Here is a 26,560-nt window from a genome sequence, read left to right as displayed (position 1 = left end):
CAATTCATCTCCAGGATCTGATAACTCCAGCGGACACAAACAATTTACATTTTTTAACCTAAAATTTTATTTTCACGATACCTTTTTACATGATTTTTATATGCTCTACAATATGATGGCAAAACACAACAACAAAGATTAATTTATTCAGTGTATACATCCAAGAAGGAAAGAGCATCTTGTATTCAGTCATTTATGTACAATAACCTAAGCAGTTATAAATATCCTTTCAAATACGATACGTCACTTCCTGTCAAAAATAATTATATCAAACTCTTTATAGCATATTGACCATAGGTGTCAAACTCAAGGCCTGGGGCCTCAGATACGGCCTGCCACATCTTTTTTTTCTGACATTACTATTTTGTTGTTTTGAATAATTTGTTTCTTTTTTGCCACAAGCAAAAGCGATAGTGGAACACAAGGCATATTTTTTGGAAAATATACTCACAAAAAAAAAATACATTTTCATCCTGCCTGACTTTGCTTTCATAGAAGTTTCAAGTACTTTTCACCAGTTCGATAAAGACAGGCCTCATGGATGTAATAGTAGGATTTAAAGAAAAAGTAAATTCAAGTATTTAAATAACGGACATGATTTTTTTTTTTTTTTTAAACACGTATGTATATATCATTTACATCCTTCAACAATAATACAAGCAACTAAAGTGAGCCCAGCTTTGCTATGGTAAAGGTGTATTGGCATAGATTTCAATTTATGTGAAGAAGGCTCAGTGCGCCTTTCAAGTGGGACTCACCACTCCAACCAGCGGAGGCGCCATCATGTGTCCGTCGCCAAGGTACCGTGCACTCGGAAGCGGTAGAGGCACGTGTACTCCATGTGACCCCAGTTGCTGAGGACGCGCAACTCCACCACGCGGTAGATCACGTTGCTGGGCTGCGTCAGGCAAAAAACAGCGCAGAGGTGATGTCACCGTCAGGGAACGATTGTCGGAATTGCATTTGTGGACTAAAACTCACGGTCAGCTCAAACGTCTGGGTGGGTTCGCCGTCCTCGTTGTACGTGAACGTTCCCAGGAGCGTTCCTTCGTCCACCTCGTCCTCCAACCCCTGAGGGAATACAGTTCAAAAAGAAAAAAGTCACAAGGGGTAATTCACTTTTTTTGCAATACGTTTTGGGTGACTTACATAGACCTCAAAGTCCTTGGGTGCAGAGTCGATTCGGCCGGTGGGGGTGATATGGCGTGGCACGTGATCCAGCGTCACATGGGTAATCCTTATGGGGTGAGACAGGGCGATGACCAGGGTCCCGTGGGCACCGTGAAAGGCCCAACATTTGCCCGGGAGCAGCATCGGCTCGCCCTGAGAAGGGAATATGAAGGAGGTTGGCGGGTATATAACAAAAAAAATTAAGGAGAAAATAATTACCCGAATGACAGTGCGGGGGCTCTCCATCGGGTACCACAACGGAAATCCAAACAAGCTCAGACATGCCGAGCGGGTGCGATACGTTTCCGAACAGCGGGTGCTGATCACGCTGGCACCTGAACGTTACATGCAGGGGTGAAAAATATTCCAAATACATTCATACAAGTCAAGAGTAAGGTGCCGGGTGTCGAGTGTCCCACCTTGAGTCTCAAGCGCAAAGTCCGCCATTTTGTTAGCCAAGGGCTGTGCGCACGCGGAGATTCCTTTGTCCTCCAGGTTGGCGGCATTGTGCGCCTGTGCGATAAGCAAGCAAGACGTCAAGACGATTTAGCCTTGACTTTTTGTGTCCCAACCCACCTGGATGCGGTCAGTGAGCCACTTCTCCATGGCCTGCTGAAGCTCTGGCGTGAGCTGTTTTGGACTGGAGATGTCAGGACAAGGCAACCCAGGTTGTGATTGGGAGGCCAGCAAATCCCTCGACAACTGGAATCACCATGTTATTTGTGTTCACCACCGCACTTTTTCATTTGTTCCTCAAAACATCCATTTACCTCGACAATCTTGGTCTCCAAAGCGTTCATTCTGCCGTTGAGTCTTGAGATGGACTGAAACTGTTCCTTATGATCATCTATCCTCTTAATCAGTCCGTTGACCTCGTGGTCCAGATTCTGCGCACTACTGGATTCCAACCCTTTCACGTGGTCCCATATATTCTGCACGTCCGCCTCAAATTGCGCCCTCATCTGAAACAAGGGGGGGGGGGATCATGACTCAACTGAGGCTTATTGGAGATCTTGGGCAGCTTGCACCCTGGACTGGTCGCCAGCCCATTGCAACCATTCGAAGTGATCGAATTGAAGTAGAAGCTTGTGCAAACATTGACTTTCACCTTATCGAGGAGCTCCTGCTTCTGCTGAAGAGCCTCCTGCAAAAGCACAGAACAATATATATATACACTGGATATTTTTATTTCAACAGATCATCTGCTTCTTACCTGAAGATGCTGCACCTTAGCTTCTATCTCAGTAGGCAGTGTGCCCGAGTCCTGCAGAATGGAATGAGAGAGGAAAATTATCGTTAACACGTTGGGTTAGAAACAAGGAATTAAAAAGCACCCATACAAAGAAATGGGTTGGAGTAGAATATGAGAAATCTCCCTGGACCGCACCGTTGCAGTTGTGTACTGCACGTTGTCGAGTGGAGAAGGTCTGTTTGATAGAACGGGGCGCTGCGTGACTTTGGCGTGCGGCGATTGGGCCTTTATGAAGTCGGTGAGGGTGTGCAAAGGCGTCAGCAAGGGAGGAAGGAACCACACGACTGGGAAGAGCGAGAGGAGCAAACAATTCAAATAGAAGAACCATGTATCTTTAAAAGAGACGGCGGCGTGTCACTCACAGGCAGCCAGAAGAAAGAGGAGGATGAGGGCAATGCAAGTTGTCTTAGTTTGGGCACTTATGACGTGTCTGTCTGCTGCAGGACAGGAGGAAAGTTCATTTTGTAGGTGTTTCTGCATGCATTCAATCAATTCTGGCTTGGGCTACTCTATCTTGATTCTTAGTCCCAACGCTCGTACATGAACATTTGGTTACCGTTTGTTGGATAAAGCCATTGAAAGTACACCAGCGGCTGTGACCAAACTTGAGCACCTGCGGACACATTTGAAATTTATGCTAAATAGCTGTGCTAGGCTTTTTGATGCAGTAAAAGCTTACCCAAAGTGATCAGATGGTTTATCTTGGCGGTCAATGTTGATAGTGTCTCTGAAAACACACACACACACACATTTGATGTGACTTAATGTAAAAGGCAAACATGACAAACATGTGCACTCACCCTTCACACGACAGAGGGCGCTGTTGATTTGCCGTCTGCATTCGGTAGGGGGAGCCAGAGGGTTACTTTTGGCTTTGCTGGTGCTGGTGCTGGTGCTGGCACTGGACTTGGCGGTGGTGCTCGCTGTTGGGGATTTCAGGTTGACACCCTCAGAGGAGGAGTAGCCCGAGCTGTCAACACAGCTCTTCTCCTGGTCCGGTCGGAGGTAGACGACGGCCTGGCCGCTACCGCGGATCCTCTCTGGAGGAGGCGGTGGGCAACGGATGGCGGTCTGAGTCGTGGTTGACGCCGCCGGGATCAGGGGGGGCCGGGGCGTGACCCTGGTGTAGGACACGCTCCCCAAGGTCAGGTCCGTCTGGGTGCTCAGGGAAGGCTTGCGGCCTTTTAGGAAGACATTTTAAACGTCAATATGGGATCAGTGCCAACCTTAAAGTTTGCCCCCGCAACCACCCACTCCACCTTTGATAGAAGGTGACTGGAAGCTGCTGGAACTGGTGGAGGCACGAGACACAGCCTTGCGGGTCCCTGCTTTCTTCTTGAAAACCCTGAGGGAAAAAAAAAAAAGGCATGCTTCAGGAACTATAGACAGTCGAAACAAATGTCACAAAAGATTTTGCGCCACTGTTTCTCACTTGACGGGGCTCTCTCGATATGAAATGTTGGTCACGCTACTCGAGTCGGACTCGTCATCTGAGTTGTAGTAGCCCGTGGACGCCAGGCGACAGCTCCTGCGAGACATGACTGAGAGAAAGAGAAAGTTTTAGCTAACACCTTTGTGAGGTAGACGAGTCACCCACTAGCTACAACGTGCTGCCCCTAGTAACTTACTGATTAGCTGCAAAATCTCGATCATGTAAAGCCTAAAATCAATTTGTTGCCGTTCACGTAATGGGCCCTTGCTAAAAGGGTACGGAAGTCACATGTCAAAAATGAGCAGCAGAAGATGTGATGAAAGGAAGTTGCGGTGGCGAACGCGCGCCCACAAAATTGGTGCAGGAAGTCAGTGTGAAAGACCAACTCCGACACAAGTCAAAATGAGGACTACAATACAAAAGAACAATGACGAGTTACAATAAAAAGCCAGCTCGCTAAGAGATGCCCAAATATATATACATCACAAAATAACTGCTCCAAAATACACCAGAACACATTTCAAGAGCACTAAGGAAGGCCAGAGTAGGGGGCAGCAGGCTATAATTCCCTCAAATCCTCTTTCATACTTGAAATGGTATTAGGTGAATAACTCCGGCTTTTCTTGGAAGTATACAATTTTATTCTGGAAATGAAAATCTAAAATGCCCATTTAATTAGAAAAATCTTGAAAATATTCATCTTGATTTGAATAATGTAATTTTAATCTTTTAAATGCCCCTTTCCCTTATAATAAATATACTACTACTGTTCAGAAAAATATACAAAATATATTAAGAAATACAGGATTTTCTTTTGTACACCAAACGTTTTTCTCGAACAAAAAAATTAATTTACTCAAACAAAATACACAAAATTCTCGAAAATATACTAGTTCTGTGAAGGCTTCGCACTTATATTCATAAAATTAGGACTTTAATATTGAAAGCACATTTTTTTTAAAATCCAAAAGTCTCCTCTAATAAATAAAACTTTTACCTCAACTTTTGATACACCTCTGTCTTTAAATGACCACGGGTAAACCAGCCTGTTGACATCTGCCTTGTCACCAAAAACGTAAGATTTTAAAAATTATTTAATGCACATATTTTAAAAAGTATTATTTAATGCACGTTATTAAAATGACATGTCCCTAAGCAGTATAATAAAATATTTAAACAGCGACGACCTGACCGAACGACTCTTGATCAAACTCGCTCCGTTACCAGCAAGCAAAACGCGGACAGGACGAACAAGTGCATTTAAGGGCATTTAAGTTATAAAATAATAAAAATAATTTAATATACGCGTGTGTCTTGCCTCACCAGCGGCCCGGTCTTGTCCAAATTGCAAATAAGATTACGAATTTTGACAGCACTCGAGTTACGATAAGGAAAAGATAGATAGCAATTTCCGGTGATTGGCACCAAAATAAAACAAGCGAAACATCAGAATTATTTTCCCCGGACAGTAACGTTAAAAGAACGTATTCTTACCAAACAACAGTTAAATGATGTTTACACAACGTCATCATTTAATACAATCAAACAAGGCCATTTAACGTGCTCAATGTCACAAACGTGTGACATCGTTTCCGGTGCACGACAGACAGGACGGGAACTTGACGCATTTTGTCTGCGTGCATATCAACACAAACTCAGCGACAGTTCAACTATTCGACACACGGGGTCGCAATTGGCCCGTCAGTCACCTTGTAGTTGCAACTTGTGAAGCATTGAGAAGGCAAAAAGAAGAAATTGTTCAATCTTTAAACATAGTAGAGTGTTTTATTTTGATGCAAGCTTTATTGTTTACATACTACTTTAGTTATATATCACAACTAAACAATCTGACCAGCCCAGAATAAACCCAATCCTAAACCCATCCTAAATGTGGCTTGTATGTCCATACTTGCAAGAAGATTGGCAACATAGAGCCCGACCCCTCAAGCCTATGTCGTGTGTATACACACACACACACTCACGTTTTTACGCTTGCACAAAGCCATTGTGTTGTGTCTTGTTATCATGATGCAGGAGTTTCCTCTGTCTGGCCCGAGCCAGAAGGCAACGTAGCGGTCCGTCATTGGCTTCTCAACAATGAGAAGGTCCAACAGGCTCATCACTCCCATGTGTGTTTTGTGTCGTTGAACTTCTCTTTTCATGAGTGCCATTTCCTTCTCTCTTTTCGCTCACATGCAGACAACACCCAAGCAAACATGCGACCTCTCCCACTCTGCTTATCTGCCGGGCCTAGACACAACCGCCGTCCGTGCACAAACACACACAGTCCCAATTCTCACCTATCAGTTGGAATGTAATCAAAATAGTGTGCGTGTGTGTATGCTAATGCGTCAGAGACCAAAGGAGGGGAAAGGAGATCAAGTTAAAAAGGGGCAGACAACGGAATAGGAAAGGAAGCTATATCATTAGCTCTCGAACATCCACAACATTGATGAGTAGCAATGAGGAAAACCTCCGCTAGATTTCTTAAAAACATGTTGACCAACTAGTAAATTTCAGTTTTTCCAAAAAGTTACGTTGCGGCGAAGCACTCAAATGTCAGTGATCTAACATGCTTGTTTTGTTCCATTTGTTCTTCTAGGTCACGTTGACTAAATATTTCATGGTGGACATCTGGTAAGAATCTTAAATTTAGATGTGACCTGTGATGGCATCCACGCATGTATCACCTGAGATTTTAGAGACCCTATTTTTTGATACATTTTCAGAAGAATATCAGTCTGGTATGAAGGAGCAAATGTTCACCAGATAACAAATATGACATTGTTGCTGACACTCAAGGCTTTCCCCTGATAAAGAATACTCCCAGTCAATTGTTGATAGTGTTGCTATGGCAGCAGATGCACCCCCCACCGCCCCGCCCCACCCCCACAAAGAAAGTGCAGTCACCGAGGAGAAAACAAAGAAGCCGAAGAGGGGCATTTCCAGCCTCGAGTCTTTTTTTGTCCCGATGTGGAAGATGACTATGACCTTTTTTTAAGTTGTGGAAAGTGCATAAACAGGATCCCATGACGATAGCTCCCAAAAATCTTTAAAAAAAAAAAAAAAAAGTAGCGGTGGAAGGAATATAACATCCGTCATTATATACTCAATTAAATGAAATATTTGCCATGATGCCCCTGATTTTACTAATATGTCCATTAACAAAGATTTTACCTATGAAAATAAATGTATTTATCATTATCTTTAATAAATCATTTCAATGTTTTCTTCATTGATCAGGCGTTTCTACTGTCCATAGCGACCGGACGCTTTTACTGTACGCTAGAACTGTTAATCCATCTTTCAATCAAGAAAAATAAATCATGCATGTTGTTTTGTCCACTGACAGACTGACGCGCACAATCTGGGTCACGGGCAGAGTTCAATGGAGTGACAAGCAACAGCATGACCTGCGTCTTAATCTGTTGAGCCCCTGGTGGTCAATCCTAAACTCTCTGGTGACCAGTGTAACAGCGGCGGCGGCGGATTTAATCCCATCTCAGTCCATCGAGACTGTGAGCTCACCGCGGTGATGTCATGGCAGTGAGTCACTTGAATCGCCCGAGGCGAGGGAGGGAGGGAGGGAGGGAGTCTTATGGTAAGAGACGTGCGCTGGGTCACAAGCTTGACAAAGGTTGCCAGAGTGTTATCACGCTGACTGCGCAAAGCATCCATCTTCGAAACACCACACTCTATAAAAATAGACAATAACATCTTTGAAATGCTGCTTGTTACAGGGAGTGGCTCTCTTGTTGACCTCAAATTAATAAATGGCCAGCCAGGACACCTCTTATGGAATGGCGCCAGCATCAGTACAGAAAGTATTTTCTTTTCTTCCACAATTGTCACCAGTATATGCAAAAAATAAACGAACCAACTGAGTTAACAGCAAATATCCTAACTGACTCACTAACTGGGTGACCCACTAATAAACAGAATCACCAAATCTATTGAACGAACAGCAAGCCAGCCCCAAGACACCCTGAAATGAAATCCAGACATTGTAAATGACACAGTTTCTGCAGGAGGATCTGAAGAGCCTGCTACAAACTCTCCGCCGCACCTCGTCAATAATTAACAAAAGTCTCCCGGGCTGTCTCGCCAAAGGGGGAATTCTTTGCCAATGACATCACAGGCGCGAGAAGCAATTCGATTTTTAGTCAGTCGGCTCCATACAAGGAGAGCGCCCCAGTTTATTTTTTTTCCAGCTTCCTCCGATTGTGCTGCGATGAGTCGGCCGCGAGATGAGAGCCCATCGTCTCGCCTTCATTACAACGTCCGAGTGTGAGTGTTGCTATCAACACAACTATCACTAAATAACACTTTTGAGGATATGTTATCATGTTTTTTCTTTTCAACATGTCTGACCATGAGCGTCATAATCAAACTTTCCTGTTTCAAGAGTACGAGAGAGCAGCTGTGTTTGTAGTGATGGACACACCCACATCACATCAATTCAACATTAACTTCAAAAGGAGTCATTCATTATCGTGTGGACGACAAGAAACGCTATTGAACTGCACAACAGACGCACAAAAGTGCAGGTCCTGCACAGTCTGTGTGCATCAAGCCCCGTTTCTACTGTACTTGACATTTACAGGCCGCCAAATGAATGAAAATAGTGAAATCGATCAAACTTTTTCAAAAATTAAATTAAAACCAGAGTGCTTCAAAAAAAAAAATCTAATAAAAAATATAAAACATTTTAAATTCTAAGTCAAACTCGATCAAACTTTTTCCCAAATTAAATTAAAACCAGAGGGCTTTAAAAAAAAAAATCTAATAAAAAATATAAAACATTTTAAATTCGAAGTCAATTTAAAATTAAAAGTAACCTGCAGAAGCCACGTATTCTTCAGTCCATGGAACTGATGATGTTTCTCCGTGAGCTCATGTCTGGAGCCCCGACCACACGTCTGCAAATACAATGGCAAAATAATTATGGAGGAATGCTAGACGTGTAACAAATACACACCTTTATTAAAAAAAAAAAAAAAATATTCAGGTATGATTTTTGTTTGCTTCAAAATGAAAAAACTCAATTCATCAAAAAATGGTGCTCAAAATTTCCCAGCAAAAAAGAAGTCAAGGAAGCAAGTGGTGTGCCGCTATACACAAAAAATATAAAGACACACGTTTCACTTCATATTTGTCCATGGTACTCAGCTGGCTGTGTTTTGATTTTCACTTGTTACGCTGCACACTGAAGTGAACAAAACCTTTTCCCACATGACACTCAAACTGTTGACTGATGTATTGGGAAACATCCGACGCTCACTTTAAATTCCAAAAAATATAATGCAATTCATATTGAAGAGATATTAATATTCCTCCCAGATGCAATAATACATTTAAACTGTCTACGTTGACATATATTTATAATCTCATCGAGTTTCAATTCTATAAATAGTTGGGTCACATACAATGGATTTTTTTTTTTTATGGTAAAGGATGAGGAGCCAATTAGAAGTTCTTTTTCAAGATTTGTTGGATTATGTTTATTCTTGTGCTGAGTGAGCATGGAAAAATGTAAGTAGAGGTTGAGGATTAGTTATAAATTAAGGATTACTAGACGGCAATGTAATATAGACGTGTCAATATTCAAAACAGAAAAAATATGCAGGGCCAAATAGATGATCCAAATCGGGATTGCATAATCTCAGTATGAGTGAATGAGTGTTATGACGAACAGACGGTAAAATTAGTCACCCACTCTGATGCTCCTGAGCGGAGAGCTGACATGTCACATCAGGCGTGTGGCACACGTATACCAGACACATTGATACAATGGCTGCTAGTAGCTACAAATTACTCACACGCAGACAAAGTCACCTGAATTGACATTACGAATCATCATAAAAATAATGTGTGCCGTTGAACAGAAAAATCAGTTCCATAGCGAAATAGAAGATCAGGATCGCTATTGGTAGGAATTATCGGATTTACGGGATTAAAACACACCTGTGTGGCGGGAGAGTCAAGCGCTGGTTTGGGTACACCTGGGATTTTGAAGATTCCAACTTCCTGTGGCCCATTGATCACTCAATTTCAGAGGGACTGTTGAGTTATTCATCTACGTTTGTTTTTGTTTATAGACACATCTAGACAGAGTACAGGAAGATCAGGTTTGTTTCTATAATTTTGAAAGGAAGTGGTCTCGTGTAAACAGGAAGCTGTGAGAACGCTGGATGTGGCAGCTAAGGGAGGGATGGAAGTCAATACAACATTAGATAAAACACACACACACACACACACATGCTATAAATGAATGGATGAGTTGGTCATGGGTGTTTTTCTTTCCCCTCCTGACGTATTTCGACATCCTTGTATAGACTTTTCCTGAACCGCAACTGAGCATATAGACACAAAAAAAGGAGCAAAAACTTCCCCACGCAAGTGTATTTCCTCCGAGCGAGTGTGTGTGTGTGTGTGATCTCTATTTGCATTGGCTTGACGTGACTGAGTGCTCACGGTGAATGTTTTGAGTGTGTTGATCATTCGCACCGACGTGAATGTGGAGGGCCTTGTCTTTTTTAGCCCCGGTGGTGAATGTTGGAGCGAAACAAAGTTTTCTGTACACCACAGGGGCTTCTTCAACAGCAGAGCCGGAGGTCCCTAAATATTTGAACTGGCTTTGGTTCTTAGTCATTCATTTCAGGAAATCGAGAGATCGTTTGATCAAGAGGTTCAAGTCTGGGTGCCGTCCCTTGGCCCCTCCTTTTCTTGGGTACCTGATTGAAACATCTTTTTTTTTTTTGTCAAGACATCAAAAGTACAAAGCCATCGACAAACAATTTGAGATTTGGACTAACTACGTCCCTGATTGCTACTTTTGTCAAAAAGACATTTACCGATTCACTATTAAGATGATGCGGCTTTTTTTGGCTCACGGGGATTCTTACCCAATTTATCGTAATACGTATTCACTATTTCCACCATAGCTAGCTAGCTAGATAAATAAATAGATAAATAATAATAATCGATTTGTATGATTCTCACAAATGGTCACACTTGCACTCCGCACTTACCCCACATTTGCTAAGTCATTGTGCCCTTTGTATATTTAGCTCCAGCGTGCCCCTTTCCGTTGCAGATGATGCTGGGGGGAAAAAAAAAAAAAATCACAATACGTCGTGATTCAGACCTTCCTCTCCTACCTCTGCCCACTGGATCTTCTTCCTGCTTCCCTTTTCTCTCCATATTGATACAAGGTCAGTTTTGTGAACTATTCTGCTATCAGTAATATGTAAATTAAAATTTTGCCCTTTTTTTGCGCTTGTACATTTTTTTTAAATCATAAAATGATTTATTTGAGCTTATTTTCTGTTATTTTTTGTCTTGACTGTCAGTAACAGAATCAACCATCTTCGAGCGTCCAAATCAAACATCTTCCACCACCACCTTCAAATATGTAACCTGTGCTTGTTCGTGTTAAACTGCTGAGCAAAATTTCTCAATGTAGTGCGGAAAACGCGGCGGAGGTGTGTTAGGTCGATGACCCGAGTTTGAACTCTCCTGAGACTTCCAGCGCCTCTGTGCAGACGAGACGACGGGTAAGGCGAGGCCGAAAGACAGGCGCCGTAATTGCTAATTAGATCAAGCTTCCGGACGGGAAGTTAATTAACACTCTATCTGGTTGAAAGATTGCATGGGAAGATGGTGATGGGGGGATGAGAAGATATAAAAATATAGGAGAGAGAGAGAGCGCGGGAAGACGGGTTAAAGCAGTTGATCAAATAAGAGGAAAATGAGTGGCGTGCCTGACGTGGTCTTCAAAGGGCTGATAAGCAAACCCAATATGAGTCTCTTCAACTAAACAGGACTTGTCTGAGATCTCTCATGACTTCACAACTGACTGTCTAGACCGACTTAAAGCTCACTGGCTCAGTCACACGTGAATACATTTTGCCTCCAGTCTCGTGAAAACCACTTTTAGCACGTTATGGCATCTGACTCCGATTGGTTTTGCCTTGAGCGGCAATACTTTTTGTGTTACTGTTTGGAGAATTTGTGGGTTTGTCATGAATATAAAAAATAAATAAAATAAAAATCAAGTCTATGGCGTGAAAAGGCACAAATAATGCCATATTGCTTAAAAGTACCGTATTTTCCACACTATAAGGCGCACTGGATTATAAGGCGCACCTTCAATGAATGGCCCATTTTAAAACTTTGTCCATATATTTGGACACGCCTGCTGTAGTGGCTCAATATTGGTCCATATACATGAGGTGCACCGGATTATAAGGCGCACTGTCGGCTTTTGAGAAAATTGGAGGTTTTTAGGTGCGCCTTATAGTGCGGAAAATACGGTAGCCCTTTTGACATTTCCAGGGGTCCTTTTAGGAAAAGACATTTTCTACTTAATTTGTAGGAATATCCAACTACAATGCATCCTGCTGAGAGTGTGTGCAAACCTGATATGTGCTAAAGTTGTCACACACTACACTTACTGCACTGGTTAGCGTTGACTTCAGCTGATACAGACTTGTGTGTGTTTGTGTCATCCAGGAATAGCCGCACAGGGAGGCCTGCTTCCTCCATTCCGGACTAGCGGGGCGGAAGAATCCACCATGAACCTTGATCTTTGCCGTGACCCCGAGACGAGACAGCGGGCTTCCTGGAAAACAGTCTCGGGCTCTTTGGGAAAATTAAGAATTTCAGAGTCGGTTCACCGACAATATTTTGGTTTGTTGTTTTCTCACAAAGCACGCATGAGTAGAAATATGTCAAATGTATAGATGTAAAAAAACAAACATATTTTCAATGAATCACAGATGTTTTTCCTAATAAATTAAAGATTTTGATATCTTAAATTACAAATTCATCCCGATTCAGAAATGATCTTTTATGTTGTCATAATATTACCATGTTTTTTTTTTGCCATGCAACATTGCATCATTCTCAAACAAATACTATTTGCATCATAACTACATCATAAATAAAATAAAATAAAAAGATTCTTTCCTCACAATAGTGCCTTTCTCGCACTACTGAAAATAAGCGTTGATAATAAGTCATTGCGTCTTTAACTCATTCATACTATTTATATTCGAAGTTCGGTTGACAGTCTATTTTTAAAGGTGTATAATTTTTGTGTTATATAAGTATGAGGACTCTGACAAGAGCTCTTCTCTTAATAAGACCCTTGAGGAGTCATGTGAAGGTAGAAATAAGGGCTACCTTTACACCAAGAGTGTTTTTCAAAATAAATGAAATTGCTGAATACATTCACAAACGTGTATGAAATTCCAGCTATTTGATTTTATTTTGAAAAGCAAAAAAAAAAAACCCTTGCTCCATTTCCTTGCCGCGACTGTCAGCGTGAACTTGAACAGTGAGTTAAAAGACTGCTCGGAGCATTTCCAGACTCAGTCAGCGAGGAGACGCGCGCGGGTGCGGCAGCGAGAAGGACCGTGACGTTGAAGCGGAGCAAACGTGTCTGCGCCGTTATTACACACAGCCACACACACACACACGGAAAAGCTTGTGGAGGCTTGTGGATCAACTGCTGTGGAAGACCAGGAGGGATAGACCGCACGGTGCGTAAAAGTTGCGCACGGATAGTTGCCCCCGCTGGACTTTATTCAAGACCTCTTGACAGCGGCTTCAAATAGCGAGCGCTGTTTTCGTGCCCTTTAACGAGGAAGCGTATTTGGATTTTGGGGGACTCCTCATCACCCTCAACCGTGGACGATAAGCTTCCACGCACCTGCCCGACCATGGACAGACTCATACGTCTAGCCTGAGTGTGAGTCATTGTTATTACGCTGCGCGGCTCCCAGGTGACAACATACGTTTGGGATCCTTCAACGTCAAAGGAAAAGGGGGAGATCCTCAGCGGTGAGAGTGGACGCCGAGGTGCTCAATGCCCAGCCGGTCGCTGGCGAGGGCTCCTCTGGCTGGGCGGCAACATGAGGTCGTGGCTTCCGCTGCTACTCCTGGCCGCGCTCTCGGCGGCGCTCCTGAGGCTCGGCAGCGCTGAGGTAAGAGCGGTCAAGGCAAAAGTCCTCAATCCGTACTTCAGTAGAATTACAGACACTCGTGTGCTCCATCCGTCCATCCATTTTCTGCCCCGCTTGTCCCCACGGGGGTAGGGGGAACACTCTGAACCGGTCGCCAGCTAATCATAGGGCACACAGATACAAATAAGTGGCATGGTGGAGCACTGGTTACCACGTTCGCCTCACAGTTCAGAGGTCCGATTCCGCTTGCGACCCTCCCTGTGTGGAGTTTGCATGTTCTCCCCGTGCCTGCGTGGGTTTTCCTCCTCCACATCACAAAAACATGCTTGGTAGGCCGATTGAGCACTCCAAATTGCCCCAAGGTGTGCCCTCTCTGTGTGCCCTGCAACTGGCTGGCAACAAGTTCAGTTTCTGTCACTTTCCCCATCTACTTTTCGACTGAAAGTGACATCACAGTTCCTCGGGTGGCCCAGGTAACAACTCAGCTTGTGAATTTCACATGAGCAAACTCAGGAAAGACATCTTGAACCATTGTGATGTCATTTTCAGTCGACAGCAAGTGGCAAAAAAAAAAAAAAAATGGCCGCCCGTTGAGAGGATCAAGCAATTCATCCACGCATCCAATTTGACCTAAAAGCATGCATTTTAATTCTTAAAGCACCCACACTTTGATACAAATGCACTTTTGAACAGGTTTCCCCTCTGACTATTGTCCACTCAGGTTGAGCTTGGGCGATTGGGGGCCGTTGATCCATTTTACATAAGAACAGCAACTAATCTGCCAGGGATTTCACTGACTTTGTGTGCGTGTGTGTGTGTGTGTGTGTGTGTGCACATGCATGCATGTCCAGCTGCGCGCGTGTTGCTAGAGATATGTTCTTGTGGATGTGTTGCGTGTCAGAAAAAGCGCAAAGGCTATTTGATTTTTAAGCCCATTTTTGTGCAAGGACATTGGGGAGTAAAGCTGCAGCTGTTGCATGGCAACCGGAGGATGTTAGTGAACTTCAAATGTTGCATTTTGGATTGAATACAGAGTAGCAAGTCAATTTCAAAAGATGTATATTAAAATCTGTATTCCTGGTAAATTATTTTTTTTTTATGGTCATTTCCATCTGTTGGTCATTCAAATTTGCTAATTTTTTTTGGGGCGCCTAGGGCAGTTGGGATGGAAGCACTTTGAATTCTGCCTAGCAACAACATAATTCTGTCTCAGCTTGACAATTGATTTTTGTTTTAAGTTGCAATGTTTTGATTCATGTCGTATGTCATTCCTGGCAACTTAAAACAAAACCAAAAAAAAGATCATTTGCATCAGCTTTACAAACAAAAGCATGGAATTCATTTTCAAGGTTAATTTTTTTTTTTTAAAGAAAACGATGCTGTTGTATTAAAAGTGCCGGGATGACCAACAGTCGAGATGGGCGTAAAAACGGAATAAATACCAATTAAGGCACAAGCACACTTAACTGCCCAATATGTCATGGAAACAAAAGTTGAGCACATTTGAAGTGAGCGATTATCCCATCCGATTAAATCAACAATATTCATGACGGAAACGTCTGCAAGTTAGTGTGTGTTTGCATGTAAGCGCCGCCAACTGGCCCCATAATTACATTCCATTACACCTCACCTTTCTCCACAAACATTCCATAAGATCTCTGTGCCTTCCAGGCTTCCTGTACTGTGAGGCCCACTGCACAGTGTGTGTGTGTGTGTGTGTGTTGTGAGTAGACAACACTGTATAAATGCCGCAACCGTCAAAACACCACAGAGGAAAGGCCCCGCACGAACGACAAAGACAATATTTGAGGTGTAGCTCGCAAATGAGTAACTTTGCCCGGCATCCAAACTAGCGAGTGTATTATTAGCTGTCATGGCTGCCTCCTTTCATTCAACTATTTTATTTGTGCCTGTTTCGGCATGGGTGTGGCGAGGATTGCTCGGACAAATTGGGCGGAAAGCAAAGTTGTGTGTGTGTGTGTTTGCTTAACTAGGTCAGCCAGGAGCTTGTGAAAGTCATCCAGGTGTCCTCGGCTGCTGCTTCCCCTGCGGCGAGACGAGAAGGTCAAAACTAGCTGGAGCAGAAATGTCAGAGAGGATGCAATCATTTCAGTAGCGGTTTAACACGATCGAAAATCGAGCAGAACTTAGCGATAATCGCTAGTTATGCTCGGCATCGTTGCGGTTTTTCTTTCGTCGTGTGTGATGTTTGCGACACAAGTGGATGAGTCGAGTTCCCCTCAGGGCACATGATTAGGTCCTAAATGACAAGAATCGGTTTTACAAAATGAATGGACGGATGCACGGATGGTATCGACGGGTAACAATGGAAGCTTGTGTCCGCTAATGTGAAAGACTTGGAGACGGGGCGGCCAGTCGGACCCACAACGACTTCCTTCCAGTATTAAGGTCTTTGAGAGGCACAATGTGGACTTTTGTTTTGTGCCGTCGCATCTTAAAACACGGGAAGAAGCTGCGAGATCAGACCACTGGCAATGCTCGATTCTGATTGGTTGATGGGAGCTAGCTGCTCAATCGGCCTTTTTTAGCGCCGTCGCAACACAATCATCCCGCTTTCCGTCGTTCCTAAAAGCCCCGCTAAGCCGCGCCGAATACCGCTCTTATCGCATTTCCACAAAAACCCGACAAACAAGCGACTTATCAATTCTGAATTGAAGAATTCCTCCTGGCAGCTGTGTAAACAATTTTCGGCTCGCGTGTACGCAGCAGGTCGCTTACGTGATGACAGGAGGCTTTTCATCATATAGGGGTCGTCAATCTCGTGAATAAATGCCTCCTTTAAGTTAAATCTCCTTTTAGCAATCAGGAATGCAAATGTGAAGTAACCTTTAAAAAAAAAAAAAAATTGATTATTATTTTATCTCAATTAGCTACACGCTGAGTTTGAACGTAAATAAACAAATGTAATTTGTTCAGAACGGATCGTTTGTTCCAAACATAAGAAATGAGAAGAGAGTAACAGTCTGCACACCGTTTCCTATTTCGGAGGAAGTGAAAGTGGAGCACACGTTGACATGGTGACACCAAGAATGTATCCACACGCAAAATCCCGAGTGCATCGTCGTAAGGGGTCGCGCCACTTGTCATGATTGTAAAACAAGTTAACGTGCTTTTTTTTTTTGTCTGCGTACAGGGCGATCCGCTACCTGAGTCGCTGATTGACCTGGTGAGGAACTCTCCCGTCTCCTCGCTTGACGAACTGAAGCTACTGCTGCAGCAGGAGGCGGACGCAATAGGTAATCCAGATGCAAAAACTAGCAATAACTTGGCTAAATATGTTGCAGTGATAAAGTTATACGTGTACGATACAAAAAAAAAAAAATCCTCAGTGAATACGAGGACAAACAGTGTTTAGCTTTTACGATCAATAAAATATCAATAACCTCGTCACGGCAATCCTACGTGCTTCAGTAACAAATATGTCAGTCATTTATCCAAAAAGTGCCACTATCCAAAAAATGAGGTCTACTTTCCTTAAAAAAGGGAGGGGGAGGGGCAAATTTGCTCACTTTTGTCATGCCATTCAAGTCAAGTCAGATTGTGAACACCGACAAGCCTCCAACTTGAACGCAATTAAGCAAAGGAAATGAAAAAGACGACAAAAAAAATGAAATTAGTCATGCACAATGGAGAAGATGAAAACAACTAACGTCCCAAGATAACCCTGATGCGCACTCGGGGAAGCCGAGGGGCAAATTATGAAATGGCGATACGTGTGTGAGCACACATCTGTTACGGCTCATATCTCCTGAAACAACAGCCAGTGCCCTGTTTAGGTCTAATGGATTTTTTTCCCTTTCCCCGCCCTAGAAGACGAAGATGATGACAGCGTTCTGATGAACCAAGCGCACGGCCGACACGTCAGAAGCATCGGTAGGGCTCCTCTGGTCCAATTCTACTGCGACGCGTTCTAGTTTCTCATCTTGACCAAAGGAATGTTCCTCCGAACCACAGTGGAGGCTGAGATGGCCCAGCAGGCAGCATGCAGAGTTCGCACCGAGGTGATGGAGGTGACCAGGTCTATGCTGGACCGCCGCAACGCTAACTTCATGCCGTGGCCGCCCTGTGTGGAGGTGCAGAGATGTTCGGGGTGCTGCAACACCAGGTTGCTGCAGTGCGTGCCTACGGTGACTTCCAGCAGATACCTGCAGGTAAAAGCCTCTTAATCACCGAGTGCCACTTTTCACAATCGACACACCGAGCGGCCGCCTCTCATTTTTGTTCCGATTATACAAACAAGACGGGGCATGCTAACAGATGCCGCTGGAACGTTTCGTTACCTCCAGGCCGGCGGTTTTATCTGACGCTAAGTGTCGTATTAGGCACGATTGTAGACGAGCCCAATCGGGTAAAGATGGTAACAATTAGTCCGGTCGTGTGTGTGTGGTTCACCAATAAAGAAATCCGGATCTGCCAGCATGCAAAATAATGTCGATTTCAAAACGTCCCTGAAAAATTCGTTCTGGCAGGAATCCACCACATTTCCCAAGAGTTCTTCGCTTGTCTGGAAATGTCTTCATGCCAATGTGACTTACACAACACATCCTCACGAGTTTTTGTGTGTGTGCAGGTCATAAAGATCCAGTACATCAACAGGAAGCCCCACTACGAAAAAGCCATCATCTCGGTGGAGGACCACCTGGCGTGCAGGTGCCAGCCTTCCTCGCCCAACCCGCCGCCGCTTACCTCGCCGTCCCAGCCTCAAGCGCCTCTCCCGCGGGCGGCCCACCCTGCTCCGCCCAAGTCCCAAGGCTCCAAAGCCGACTTGCACCGCAACGATGACCTGAAGCGCAACCAGCGGCTCTACACTAGCGAGGAGCAGGAAACGGCGCCGAGGCAATGGCCGCAGGGAGGATACACGCAACTGGTGCACTGGACACAGCCCAGGCTGCACCAGCCGGTCAACAGTTGGCCGCCGGACGCACGGGTCGGGCAGGGTAGACTGGGAAACCCCCCGCAGGTTGGCCAGGGGAGCGGACACGAGGGCAGTCGCGAGGAAGGCGGCGAATTGCATCGTCAGCGGTTCCAATCCCAGAGCTACAACTATGGACATTCCGATCATCGGAATCTTAGGACGCAATATCGACTGAACGCTCCCCAGTCGGACGGCGCTCCGTCCCTCGGCCCGGCCCCGTCGTCCCAGCAAAGCCCTGCCCCGATTTTGCCCATTTCCATCGACCGCAAAGACTCTGTGCCCACCGGCCAGCTCGACACGGAGGTGACGCCGACGTACCCGGGTACGCAGGCCGAACAACCAATAGGGAGTGGGAGGCCGGACAATGACTCAACCAATCAGGGTGAGGCTAAGGACTTGACACTGGCCAATGGCGGAGGTCAGCTAACGGAAGAGGAGAGGAGGAAGAAGGTTCTGGAGGTAGTTCAGGGGGAGCTCGACCGACCGGCACATCTTCATCCTCAACCTCAGCAAAGACCAAAACCAGGTAAAGACTACATTAAGTCTTTTGTCGAGCCATATAGGTGGAACACGGCTAGCAGTACGCTAGCTAGCGATAATTAGCTTTAGCGAAGGTTTCGATGTTAACGCTGCTGCACACAATGCATGATGGGTAAGAAGGAACTATTGTTCCCGCACCCTCAGAAAACACAACTCGACAACTGCTGTTTTGGTTTTTGTTATTTCTTCGTACAAGCTCCAAGGTTGTCATCAGGTAACCTTGGGGGTAGTTCAAACCTCTGAAAATTCCACAGTGGAAGTTTTTGTCCTTGATGTGAGATTGAACACAAATGCTGTGATGAAAATGTTGATGGAACAAAATTTTGCACAACATCGTATCTTTGTGTTGTGGCTAACACAACAATGGGGCAAAACATTTGCAGTACTATCTAGACCAAAGTGAGAATCTAAAATTTGTAACTAGAGACGATTCACGATTTTTTTTTCGTGTCCCCCCGTAGCGCTCGCCACGCCGGCCTCGCTCTCCAGCCGCCAGACTCCTTTCAGGCCGGCCTCTCCCCGTCGTAGAAGGAAACGCCGCAAGCGTATCAGCAAGGCGGCCATGAGAGACATGATCATGTAGAGCTGAGATGCAGGTGAGCTCAGCAGTCTATGAGCTTCTTCGGCTTTTCTGATTTTGGGTTTGGTCAAATGACGTTCGAGAGGTGATTTTGCCTGAGCCCTGAGAAACTGGGATGTCATCCACAGTCGAAAGCACGTGGCAAAACGGACGCCACCTGAGATGGCGAAAAAGTTTCCATTCATTTTCATATTTTATTTCAGAAACAAATACGTCTCGTCGAATTTTCATTTTGTCGTTAAAGACTTTTCTCTTTTGCTTCAAGGGATTTGTTGAAGTAATACCAAAGGCTGCGGGGGCCACGAAAACCAGTTTCAGACGCTGGGTGGACACACTGGACGCTATCAACGAGGGACCGGGACAAACACTGGACGTTGAGGACAGATGTGGGTGGCCGTAAAAGCAAAAGTGAACTCCTTGATGGCAGAGGAACTGTCACACTAAAACACTGGACAGACTTCAGGAACGCTTGACGGGACAGAGAGGGTTGGTTTCTCCAACTTCTCAGACCCCCCATACACACACACACACGTGTTGTACTACTGCCACCCGACATGGACCTCCAAATACTACACGGACCAATATCGAATATCGAAAGCCGTCTTAAAGACATTGCTTCGAAGACAAACGCTGTGAGACAGTTTACTAGCCCAACACCGCATATGTATAAATGCTTTTTTTGTTTTTTTAAGTTCTTAATTTATTCAGAAAACAAAATGGAGAACATTCAAGTTCTCAAGTGTAATTAATAATATTATTGTTACTTTTTATTGTTATTGCCGTTTCAAGTCAAAGGAACTGATGGTTGTGCACACTGTAACTGTAACGAATGTTATTTTTCGTAGAAAATAAAAAAAAGATCATCAGATGATAATCTTATGTTTGTGTGTGTGTGCAAGTAAGCAAGTGTTTAGTCAAGTGACCTATCTGGGGGAGGAACAAAATCTGGGGGGGGAGAGTCCACGTAGGGATCGTCATAAATGTCCGATTGCCACGGAAACAGGCCAGCGGACATGTCAACAGATACGGTGAAAAAGCGACGAGGGAGGCGGCGGAGGAGTATTTAGGAGGGTGAAGGTATGTGATGACGCATCAAATACGAGCTAATTAGTCTGAGAAGAGGCAATGTTCACTTGAAGCCGTCAGAGCAAGAGTCACTCGAGCTGCTCTGTCAGCAGATTGTCTCGGAGGAATCACGACTCAGCACGTATTTTCCCCAGACGCACATGCGCACGCACACACACACACACACGTGCGCACCCCACCCAGACACACACACCAGACAATCTCACTTGGTCATTTCTTACCCACGTATACGTCTAAGGGTTAAAACTAGGGTCAAGGTTTCAAACTGGGGTTGGGGTTTCAAACTAGGGTTTAAAACTAGTTTCAGGGTTTTAAATTAGGGTTTCAAACTAGGGTTAGGGTTTCAATTTAGGGTTAGGGTTTCGAACTAGGGTCAAGGTTTCAAACTAGGGTTAGGGATTCAAACTAGGGTTTAAACTAGGGTTTGGGTTTAAAACTAGGATTAGGGTTTCAAACTAGGATTATGTAGAAGGGAGTTGGAAACTACTACACAACATAAATAATTCCAGTATGTTGAACCAGCACTGATCAACAACAATAAGAAAGAAAGAGGAAGCATGAGAAGGGGAAGATGATTGAAATATGACCCTGGATTTTTTTTTTTCCCCTAAGTAAATATCCCGTCGGTACATTATGTTCCTACACAAGTCGGATAAGGCGATGCATTTAATGCTCGATTATAGAAACAAATATAAATCTGGCAAATATGACATTTGAATTTCTTTTGAAACGCTACAAGTTTTTATAACATAAATAAATCCAATTATAAAATGATTTTAAAATGGAAAAATAGATGCCAATGCATAAATCTAAGTCATTTTACATAGCGAATTTCATATTAATGCATATTATAATTATTTTTACGATTATGCAAATCCTGTAATAATCATAAATGTAATTGAACTGTGATTAATTGTACATCACAACCTTAGGAGGGATCGAATTTTCAACACTCAAGGATCCATCCATCCATCCATCCATCCATCCATCCATCCATCCATCCATCCATCCATCCATCCATCCATCCATCCATGACTTCTTCACCCCTCAAGTTCACTTTCAGTTGTCCTCTACGTCCCCTTCTTCTGCTCAAGGTCGCAACCTCGCCACATGCTCCTGGAGCCAAGAGGCATCCCGGTGTGAGGTTGTGTGGTGGGCTGAAGAACTGAGGGTGAGCCAAAGTTCACACAGGCCAAAGAAGCCTCAGTGTGTGTGTGTGTGTGTGACAAGAGTGTGCGAATCCCAAAGTGTTGTGAAACAAATGGAAGAGTGTGTCTGCTGGCACGACCGCCGCTTAATGTCACCGGTGAGCATTGAGGTCGCACCGCGGTCGGCCCACCTACGTGTGACACACAGCTGACAAGACACACACACAGACACACACGCACACACTCCGAGGATAAATCGTCCGAGCAAACAAAAACAAAAAAAAACTCGAAAGTACGACGCGGCTACCTTCCATGAAACAAATTCCCCTGAACCTGAATGAACTTTTCTATCAGTGGCGGGGAAAAAAAATGACATTACATTTGAAATAGAGAGCGAAGGGCATTCAACACAAAAATGTAAAAAGTTCATTTCTGATTTCTTCCATGAATCAGATGAAAATGATTATCAGGAAATGCCTCCACGTACTCGCAACAAAGATGGAAAAATCAAATTGTATGTTTTTCTTGATTTGGTTTCATTTATGGTCAGTTTTGTTTCATGTTGTGTCTTGTTTTCTTGGTTTTTCTTGTGTGTCTTTGTTTTCACCTGTTCTTGTCGGCCCGGTTCATTCTGTTAACCAATCAGCTCTTTCCGGCCATTCGTGTTTCATCCAGCTGTACCTCCTTGCTTGGATTTAGTTCTCTGGTTTGTTCTGGCAGGTTAATTATGATTAACCTGCAAAAAAAAAAAAAAAAAAGGCAGAAAATTAGAAAGTCATTCATCAAATGAAGAGATTTTCAAAAACAAAAACAAAATCTCGAGCCTTGGGTAGTTGTTGAATACTCATCTGATATATATATTTTTTTCGTTGGAGAACTTTAAGGTGGAAAATGCCGACTTTTACGAGAAAGTGTGAAAGGAGGACATGAGTTTCCATAAAACCCCTCCCACCTGTGGGGTCAAGTCAACCATTTTAGTTTTCATCACCGACTGTCAATTATCCATTACAATAAGGAAGTGGATTTTTGTGTGGTTGCATTTCATTCACTTGAAGAAAGCTGACCGCTCCAGCCAAGACGCCACACAAACACAACACAACCAGCAACACAATGTTGTCATGCGAGTCGAGGATGAGTTTGCATGGAGCAGTCTTGGTAGTTTGGTCTGTGTGTTGTTTGCAGAGGGGGAGTTGCGTCTCCATAATCAACCTCAGCTCAGTCTTGACGCTTTGTCTTGGGCCAACTCTGTGTCTCCAGACACACACGTGCAAAACTGCCTCGGATGCAGTCCCGACCCGTAGGCGAGTGGCGTCTTCAAAGTTGATCGCCGACACACACAAAATCTGTCAAGTTTACAATTCGAGACTGGCTAAAAAAGAAACACGCCCACCCAAATGTCCTTCCAATGACAACCAGTCAAAGTTCACATAAAGACACAACAATTTTTTTTTTTTTTTTTAGCACCTGCTCTATATTTGTCACAATAGTTTGGTTGCAGTATAATTTAAAAAGAGGTTATTGAAGTCGATGTGTGCAAAGAGAATCTTTTCCACACAAATTCCCGTGTTTTTTTTTTTCTTTTTCGACACCAACAATTAGAAAACACCTGGAGCTTGTGCTCTTGTCAAAACAACTAGTTCTTCCCCCCCCCCCAAAAAAAAAAAAGTGTCAGTAATGTCATACAAGAGCTTTACAAATACGCCGTGGGTGTACCTATATATTTATAGAATAAAAAAAAAAGAAAATGGCAGATTGAAAAGTGCTAACATGGCCCTACTTTTAATTGAACATTAATTGCACCGAGCATGCAAAGGCCGCATCTTCACTCGTTCTATTTCTTTACGCACGCTGGCGAGTTCGAACGAAGAACTGGCGAGGAAGCACGAAAAGTACAATAAGACATCCACTGTGCTAACCAGGCATGAGCTCATTTCCACATTCTGCAGAAGCGAAACAAGAAGTGCATCCTTTTCTATTCCCGCTTCTGTCGTCTTGTTATTCATGAAAAGCTGCAGATACGATTCTTCTAGCCTCGCCGTATTCCCTCTCCTGTCACGCTCTTCTCATCAAGCTGCTCGGTGGAAAAGGGAACTAGCTTGGTTATTTTCTTTGTGTTTCCCTAATGGCTCCGACAATGTGGCGTAACGCGTTGGCGATGTCGCAACGGTGCTCACATCCTCAAAAAAAAAAAAAAAAAAAAATAGGTTTCAACATTGTGTTTGGGTAATTGGGACTCAATGATGGCAAATAACTCCCTTGTCATGTTTTGGCGTTTGCCGTGAGTGAGCTCATGGCACTGCAATGACCTTAATCTGTCACTCTCTCATCCATATTGCCTTGCGCTAACGATACGTAGCGATTTTTTTTACGCGTGCGCATCGTGCGCCATTTTACTCGTGTGTGTCGTGGTTTCAAGTGCGTACACAGTCGGTTGATGAAAAGGTCAAAAGCGACAAACTGAAATTCCACCGAAGACGGTTAAGGTATTGCGACATTTAGGATAGAATTGACGCATTTTGTAAAAACGTTGTCAACATATTAAATTCCATGTGAAGTAAAACTGCAGTTTCAAACTACCGTATTTTCCGCACTACAAGGCGCACTTAAAAACCTCCAATTTTCTCAAAAGCCGACAGTGCGCCTTATAATCCAGTGCGCCTTATATATGGACCAATATGGATTCGTGGATGAGGACTAATTTATTAAAGTAAGCTTTACGTGTTTATTTTGTGTTATTAACGTTTGAGCAACGTTGAGTTATTGATATATTGTTTCCACTATTTGAGTGTAACTATATTGTGATTGCAATAACGTTTGAGCAACGTTGAGTTATTTATTCTATGCGCCTTATAATCCAGCGCGCCGTATATATGAACAAAGTTTTAAAATGGGCCATTCATTGAAGGTGTGCCTTATAATCCGGTGCGCCTTACTGTGCGGAAAATACGGTAAACTAAAAAGTCCTATAATGGAGACATTTGTTTCATATACTATGTTTCATAAAATGAGTCGGTGTTTCCGATAAGGAATAAAAATTGTCACTGGTGACTTATTCACAAGCGGAATGTCAGACATTCGTGTGTGTGTGTGTGTGTCAGCATATCAAGGGTGTGATATCACTGCAGTGGAAAGTCTGACAGCGGAGGTGTGTTGCAGCCTCGGAGGCGTGAGCTTGTTTATGTAAGGAGCCAGGTGTACTTGTTTATTACTGCTACACACACACACACACACACGTATACACACACATGCACACACACGCGTAATGGTGAGGCTCCAGCCTGCCCTTAATTAGCATCTTAATTAGATTCAATAGCGGGTTTCTTATTCGTCAGCTTCAAGACTACATTTATGCTTGCCCATCAATAGCAATGCAAGCTCACTATCTATGTATACTACATCTATGCCATCATCTCCCCTCATATCTATGTGCACCACCAAGTCTATCTGTACTACATCTTTATCTTTCCTGTACTTTGTGATCTACTGGATTTCTATAGAAATGTTGCCTGCAACACTTGCTATTTATGTATACTACGTATATAGTCGTCTACCCGTACTTGACCTGTCTAATAGAGAAAATCTGCAAATAATTGATGCCCATTAAAATGATTTTATCACTAATTGGAATGTTTATATGTAGTTATATTATATATATATGTAATTATTATAATTATCTAAAATTATAAATATATTATAGACAATATTTAGTCGAATACATTTTATCTATTACATTTTGTATTAATGGAATTAAATTATCTTTTTATATATATATATATATAATATTTAATAAAAAAATATATAATGTAATAAAATTACATTTTATTTATTTATTAAAATTTATATTAAATGGAATTAAACGATCTTTAAATATACACCCAAAAAAATTAGATTATTTTTTTCAAAATTGTTCAGTTGATTGGTGGTGAGGTAGATATTAGCGATTATATTGCAATGGGTAAATAAATTCTCTCCCCCTTCAATGCCACTTTGAATCCCCCCCCAGCACCTCCCATATTGACAAAGGCGTCTGCTGTGACCAAAGTGTCAAATGCTCCAAGAATGTCCCTCCGGGTGTGTTTGTGTGTGCGCGTGTCCCTCCGTACTGTCACGGGCGATACAGATGACAGCTCCAGTGTGCTGCGCCCGAGACATGGATGTCACCACCTTGACATGATTGACAGGAGGAATAAAAAGGGGAGGGGGGGCGATCAGAGAGCAACATGACAACAAGATATGCAGAAAAATCAGAATTCAAATGCTGGATGTTGGGAAATCTTTTCCATTTCCTGCAAATCTATTTTGTCACCTTTTTGTACAATACCACAAACTTAACTTGCACAAAATAATCGTATGATAACGGCAAACACCGATTTTGTTGTTGATGTCATATCTGTGCTTGGGGTTTTGTGTATTTTCCAGCCTCTCAGACAGGAAGTGCTACCTTAGCA

General features: G+C 43.4%; 2 protein-coding genes across 9 annotated transcripts; one reads left to right on the top strand and one right to left on the bottom strand.

The window, feature by feature from the left end:
• Positions 1–43: 43 nt before the first annotated feature.
• Positions 44–13,785, bottom strand: sun2 (Sad1 and UNC84 domain containing 2). Of its 7 annotated transcripts, XM_049721728.2 has the most exons (21): positions 13,655–13,785; positions 12,311–12,495; positions 10,886–10,956; positions 9,819–9,958; positions 8,693–8,773; positions 3,855–3,963; positions 3,682–3,767; positions 3,223–3,603; positions 3,102–3,149; positions 2,979–3,035; positions 2,785–2,859; positions 2,558–2,706; positions 2,384–2,434; positions 2,279–2,314; positions 1,941–2,132; positions 1,747–1,872; positions 1,590–1,683; positions 1,390–1,505; positions 1,150–1,323; positions 982–1,071; positions 44–898 (listed from the first exon to the last, which is right to left on the bottom strand). In XM_049721728.2, exons 6-21 carry the CDS (start codon positions 3,959–3,961, stop codon positions 782–784), a joined length of 1,899 nt encoding a protein of 632 aa, XP_049577685.1. In that variant the 5' UTR covers positions 3,962–3,963; positions 8,693–8,773; positions 9,819–9,958; positions 10,886–10,956; positions 12,311–12,495; positions 13,655–13,785; the 3' UTR covers positions 44–781. The 7 variants fall into 7 exon arrangements, with proteins under 7 accessions (XP_049577685.1, XP_049577684.1, XP_049577688.1 ...); XM_049721727.2 differs by lacking the exon at positions 13,655–13,785 and having other exon boundaries at positions 12,311–13,202; XM_049721731.1 differs by lacking the exons at positions 8,693–8,773; positions 9,819–9,958; positions 10,886–10,956; positions 12,311–12,495; positions 13,655–13,785 and adding an exon at positions 5,349–5,369.
• Positions 13,700–20,752, top strand: pdgfba (platelet-derived growth factor beta polypeptide a). 2 transcript variants are annotated; one of them, XM_049721736.1, is made up of 7 exons: positions 13,700–13,843; positions 16,977–17,079; positions 17,657–17,716; positions 17,798–17,994; positions 18,414–19,284; positions 19,760–19,894; positions 20,144–20,752. In XM_049721736.1, exons 1-6 carry the CDS (start codon positions 13,772–13,774, stop codon positions 19,879–19,881), a joined length of 1,425 nt encoding a protein of 474 aa, XP_049577693.1. In that variant the 5' UTR covers positions 13,700–13,771; the 3' UTR covers positions 19,882–19,894; positions 20,144–20,752. The 2 variants fall into 2 exon arrangements, with proteins under 2 accessions (XP_049577693.1, XP_049577691.1); XM_049721734.1 differs by having other exon boundaries at positions 17,654–17,716.
• The last annotated feature ends 5,808 nt before the right edge of the window (positions 20,753–26,560 follow it).

Source organism: Syngnathus scovelli, chromosome 5 (assembly GCF_024217435.2).
Source record: "Syngnathus scovelli strain Florida chromosome 5, RoL_Ssco_1.2, whole genome shotgun sequence".
Classification (NCBI taxonomy): domain Eukaryota; kingdom Metazoa; phylum Chordata; class Actinopteri; order Syngnathiformes; family Syngnathidae; genus Syngnathus; species Syngnathus scovelli.
This window is presented reverse-complemented; position numbering and strand designations above follow the sequence as displayed.

What these genes read in the sequence shown, in the direction of transcription:
- sun2 (XM_049721725.2), bottom strand. Translation starts at nt 4,075, where the DNA reads ATGATCGAGATTTTGCAGCTAATCA. An exon ending in ATGGCTTTATCCAACAAACG is followed by an intron (nt 2,860 to 2,978) that starts GTAACCAAATGT and finishes CCTGTCCTGCAG; the next exon opens with CAGACAGACACGTCATAAGT. An exon ending in CCCAGACGTTTGAGCTGACC is followed by an intron (nt 899 to 981) that starts GTGAGTTTTAGT and finishes TGCCTGACGCAG; the next exon opens with CCCAGCAACGTGATCTACCG.
- pdgfba (XM_049721734.1), top strand. Translation starts at nt 13,772, where the DNA reads ATGAGGTCGTGGCTTCCGCTGCTACTCCTGGCCGCGCTCTCGGCGGCG. An exon ending in TGAGGCTCGGCAGCGCTGAG is followed by an intron (nt 13,844 to 16,976) that starts GTAAGAGCGGTC and finishes GTCTGCGTACAG; the next exon opens with GGCGATCCGCTACCTGAGTC. An exon ending in TCAGCAAAGACCAAAACCAG is followed by an intron (nt 19,285 to 19,759) that starts GTAAAGACTACA and finishes GTCCCCCCGTAG; the next exon opens with CGCTCGCCACGCCGGCCTCG.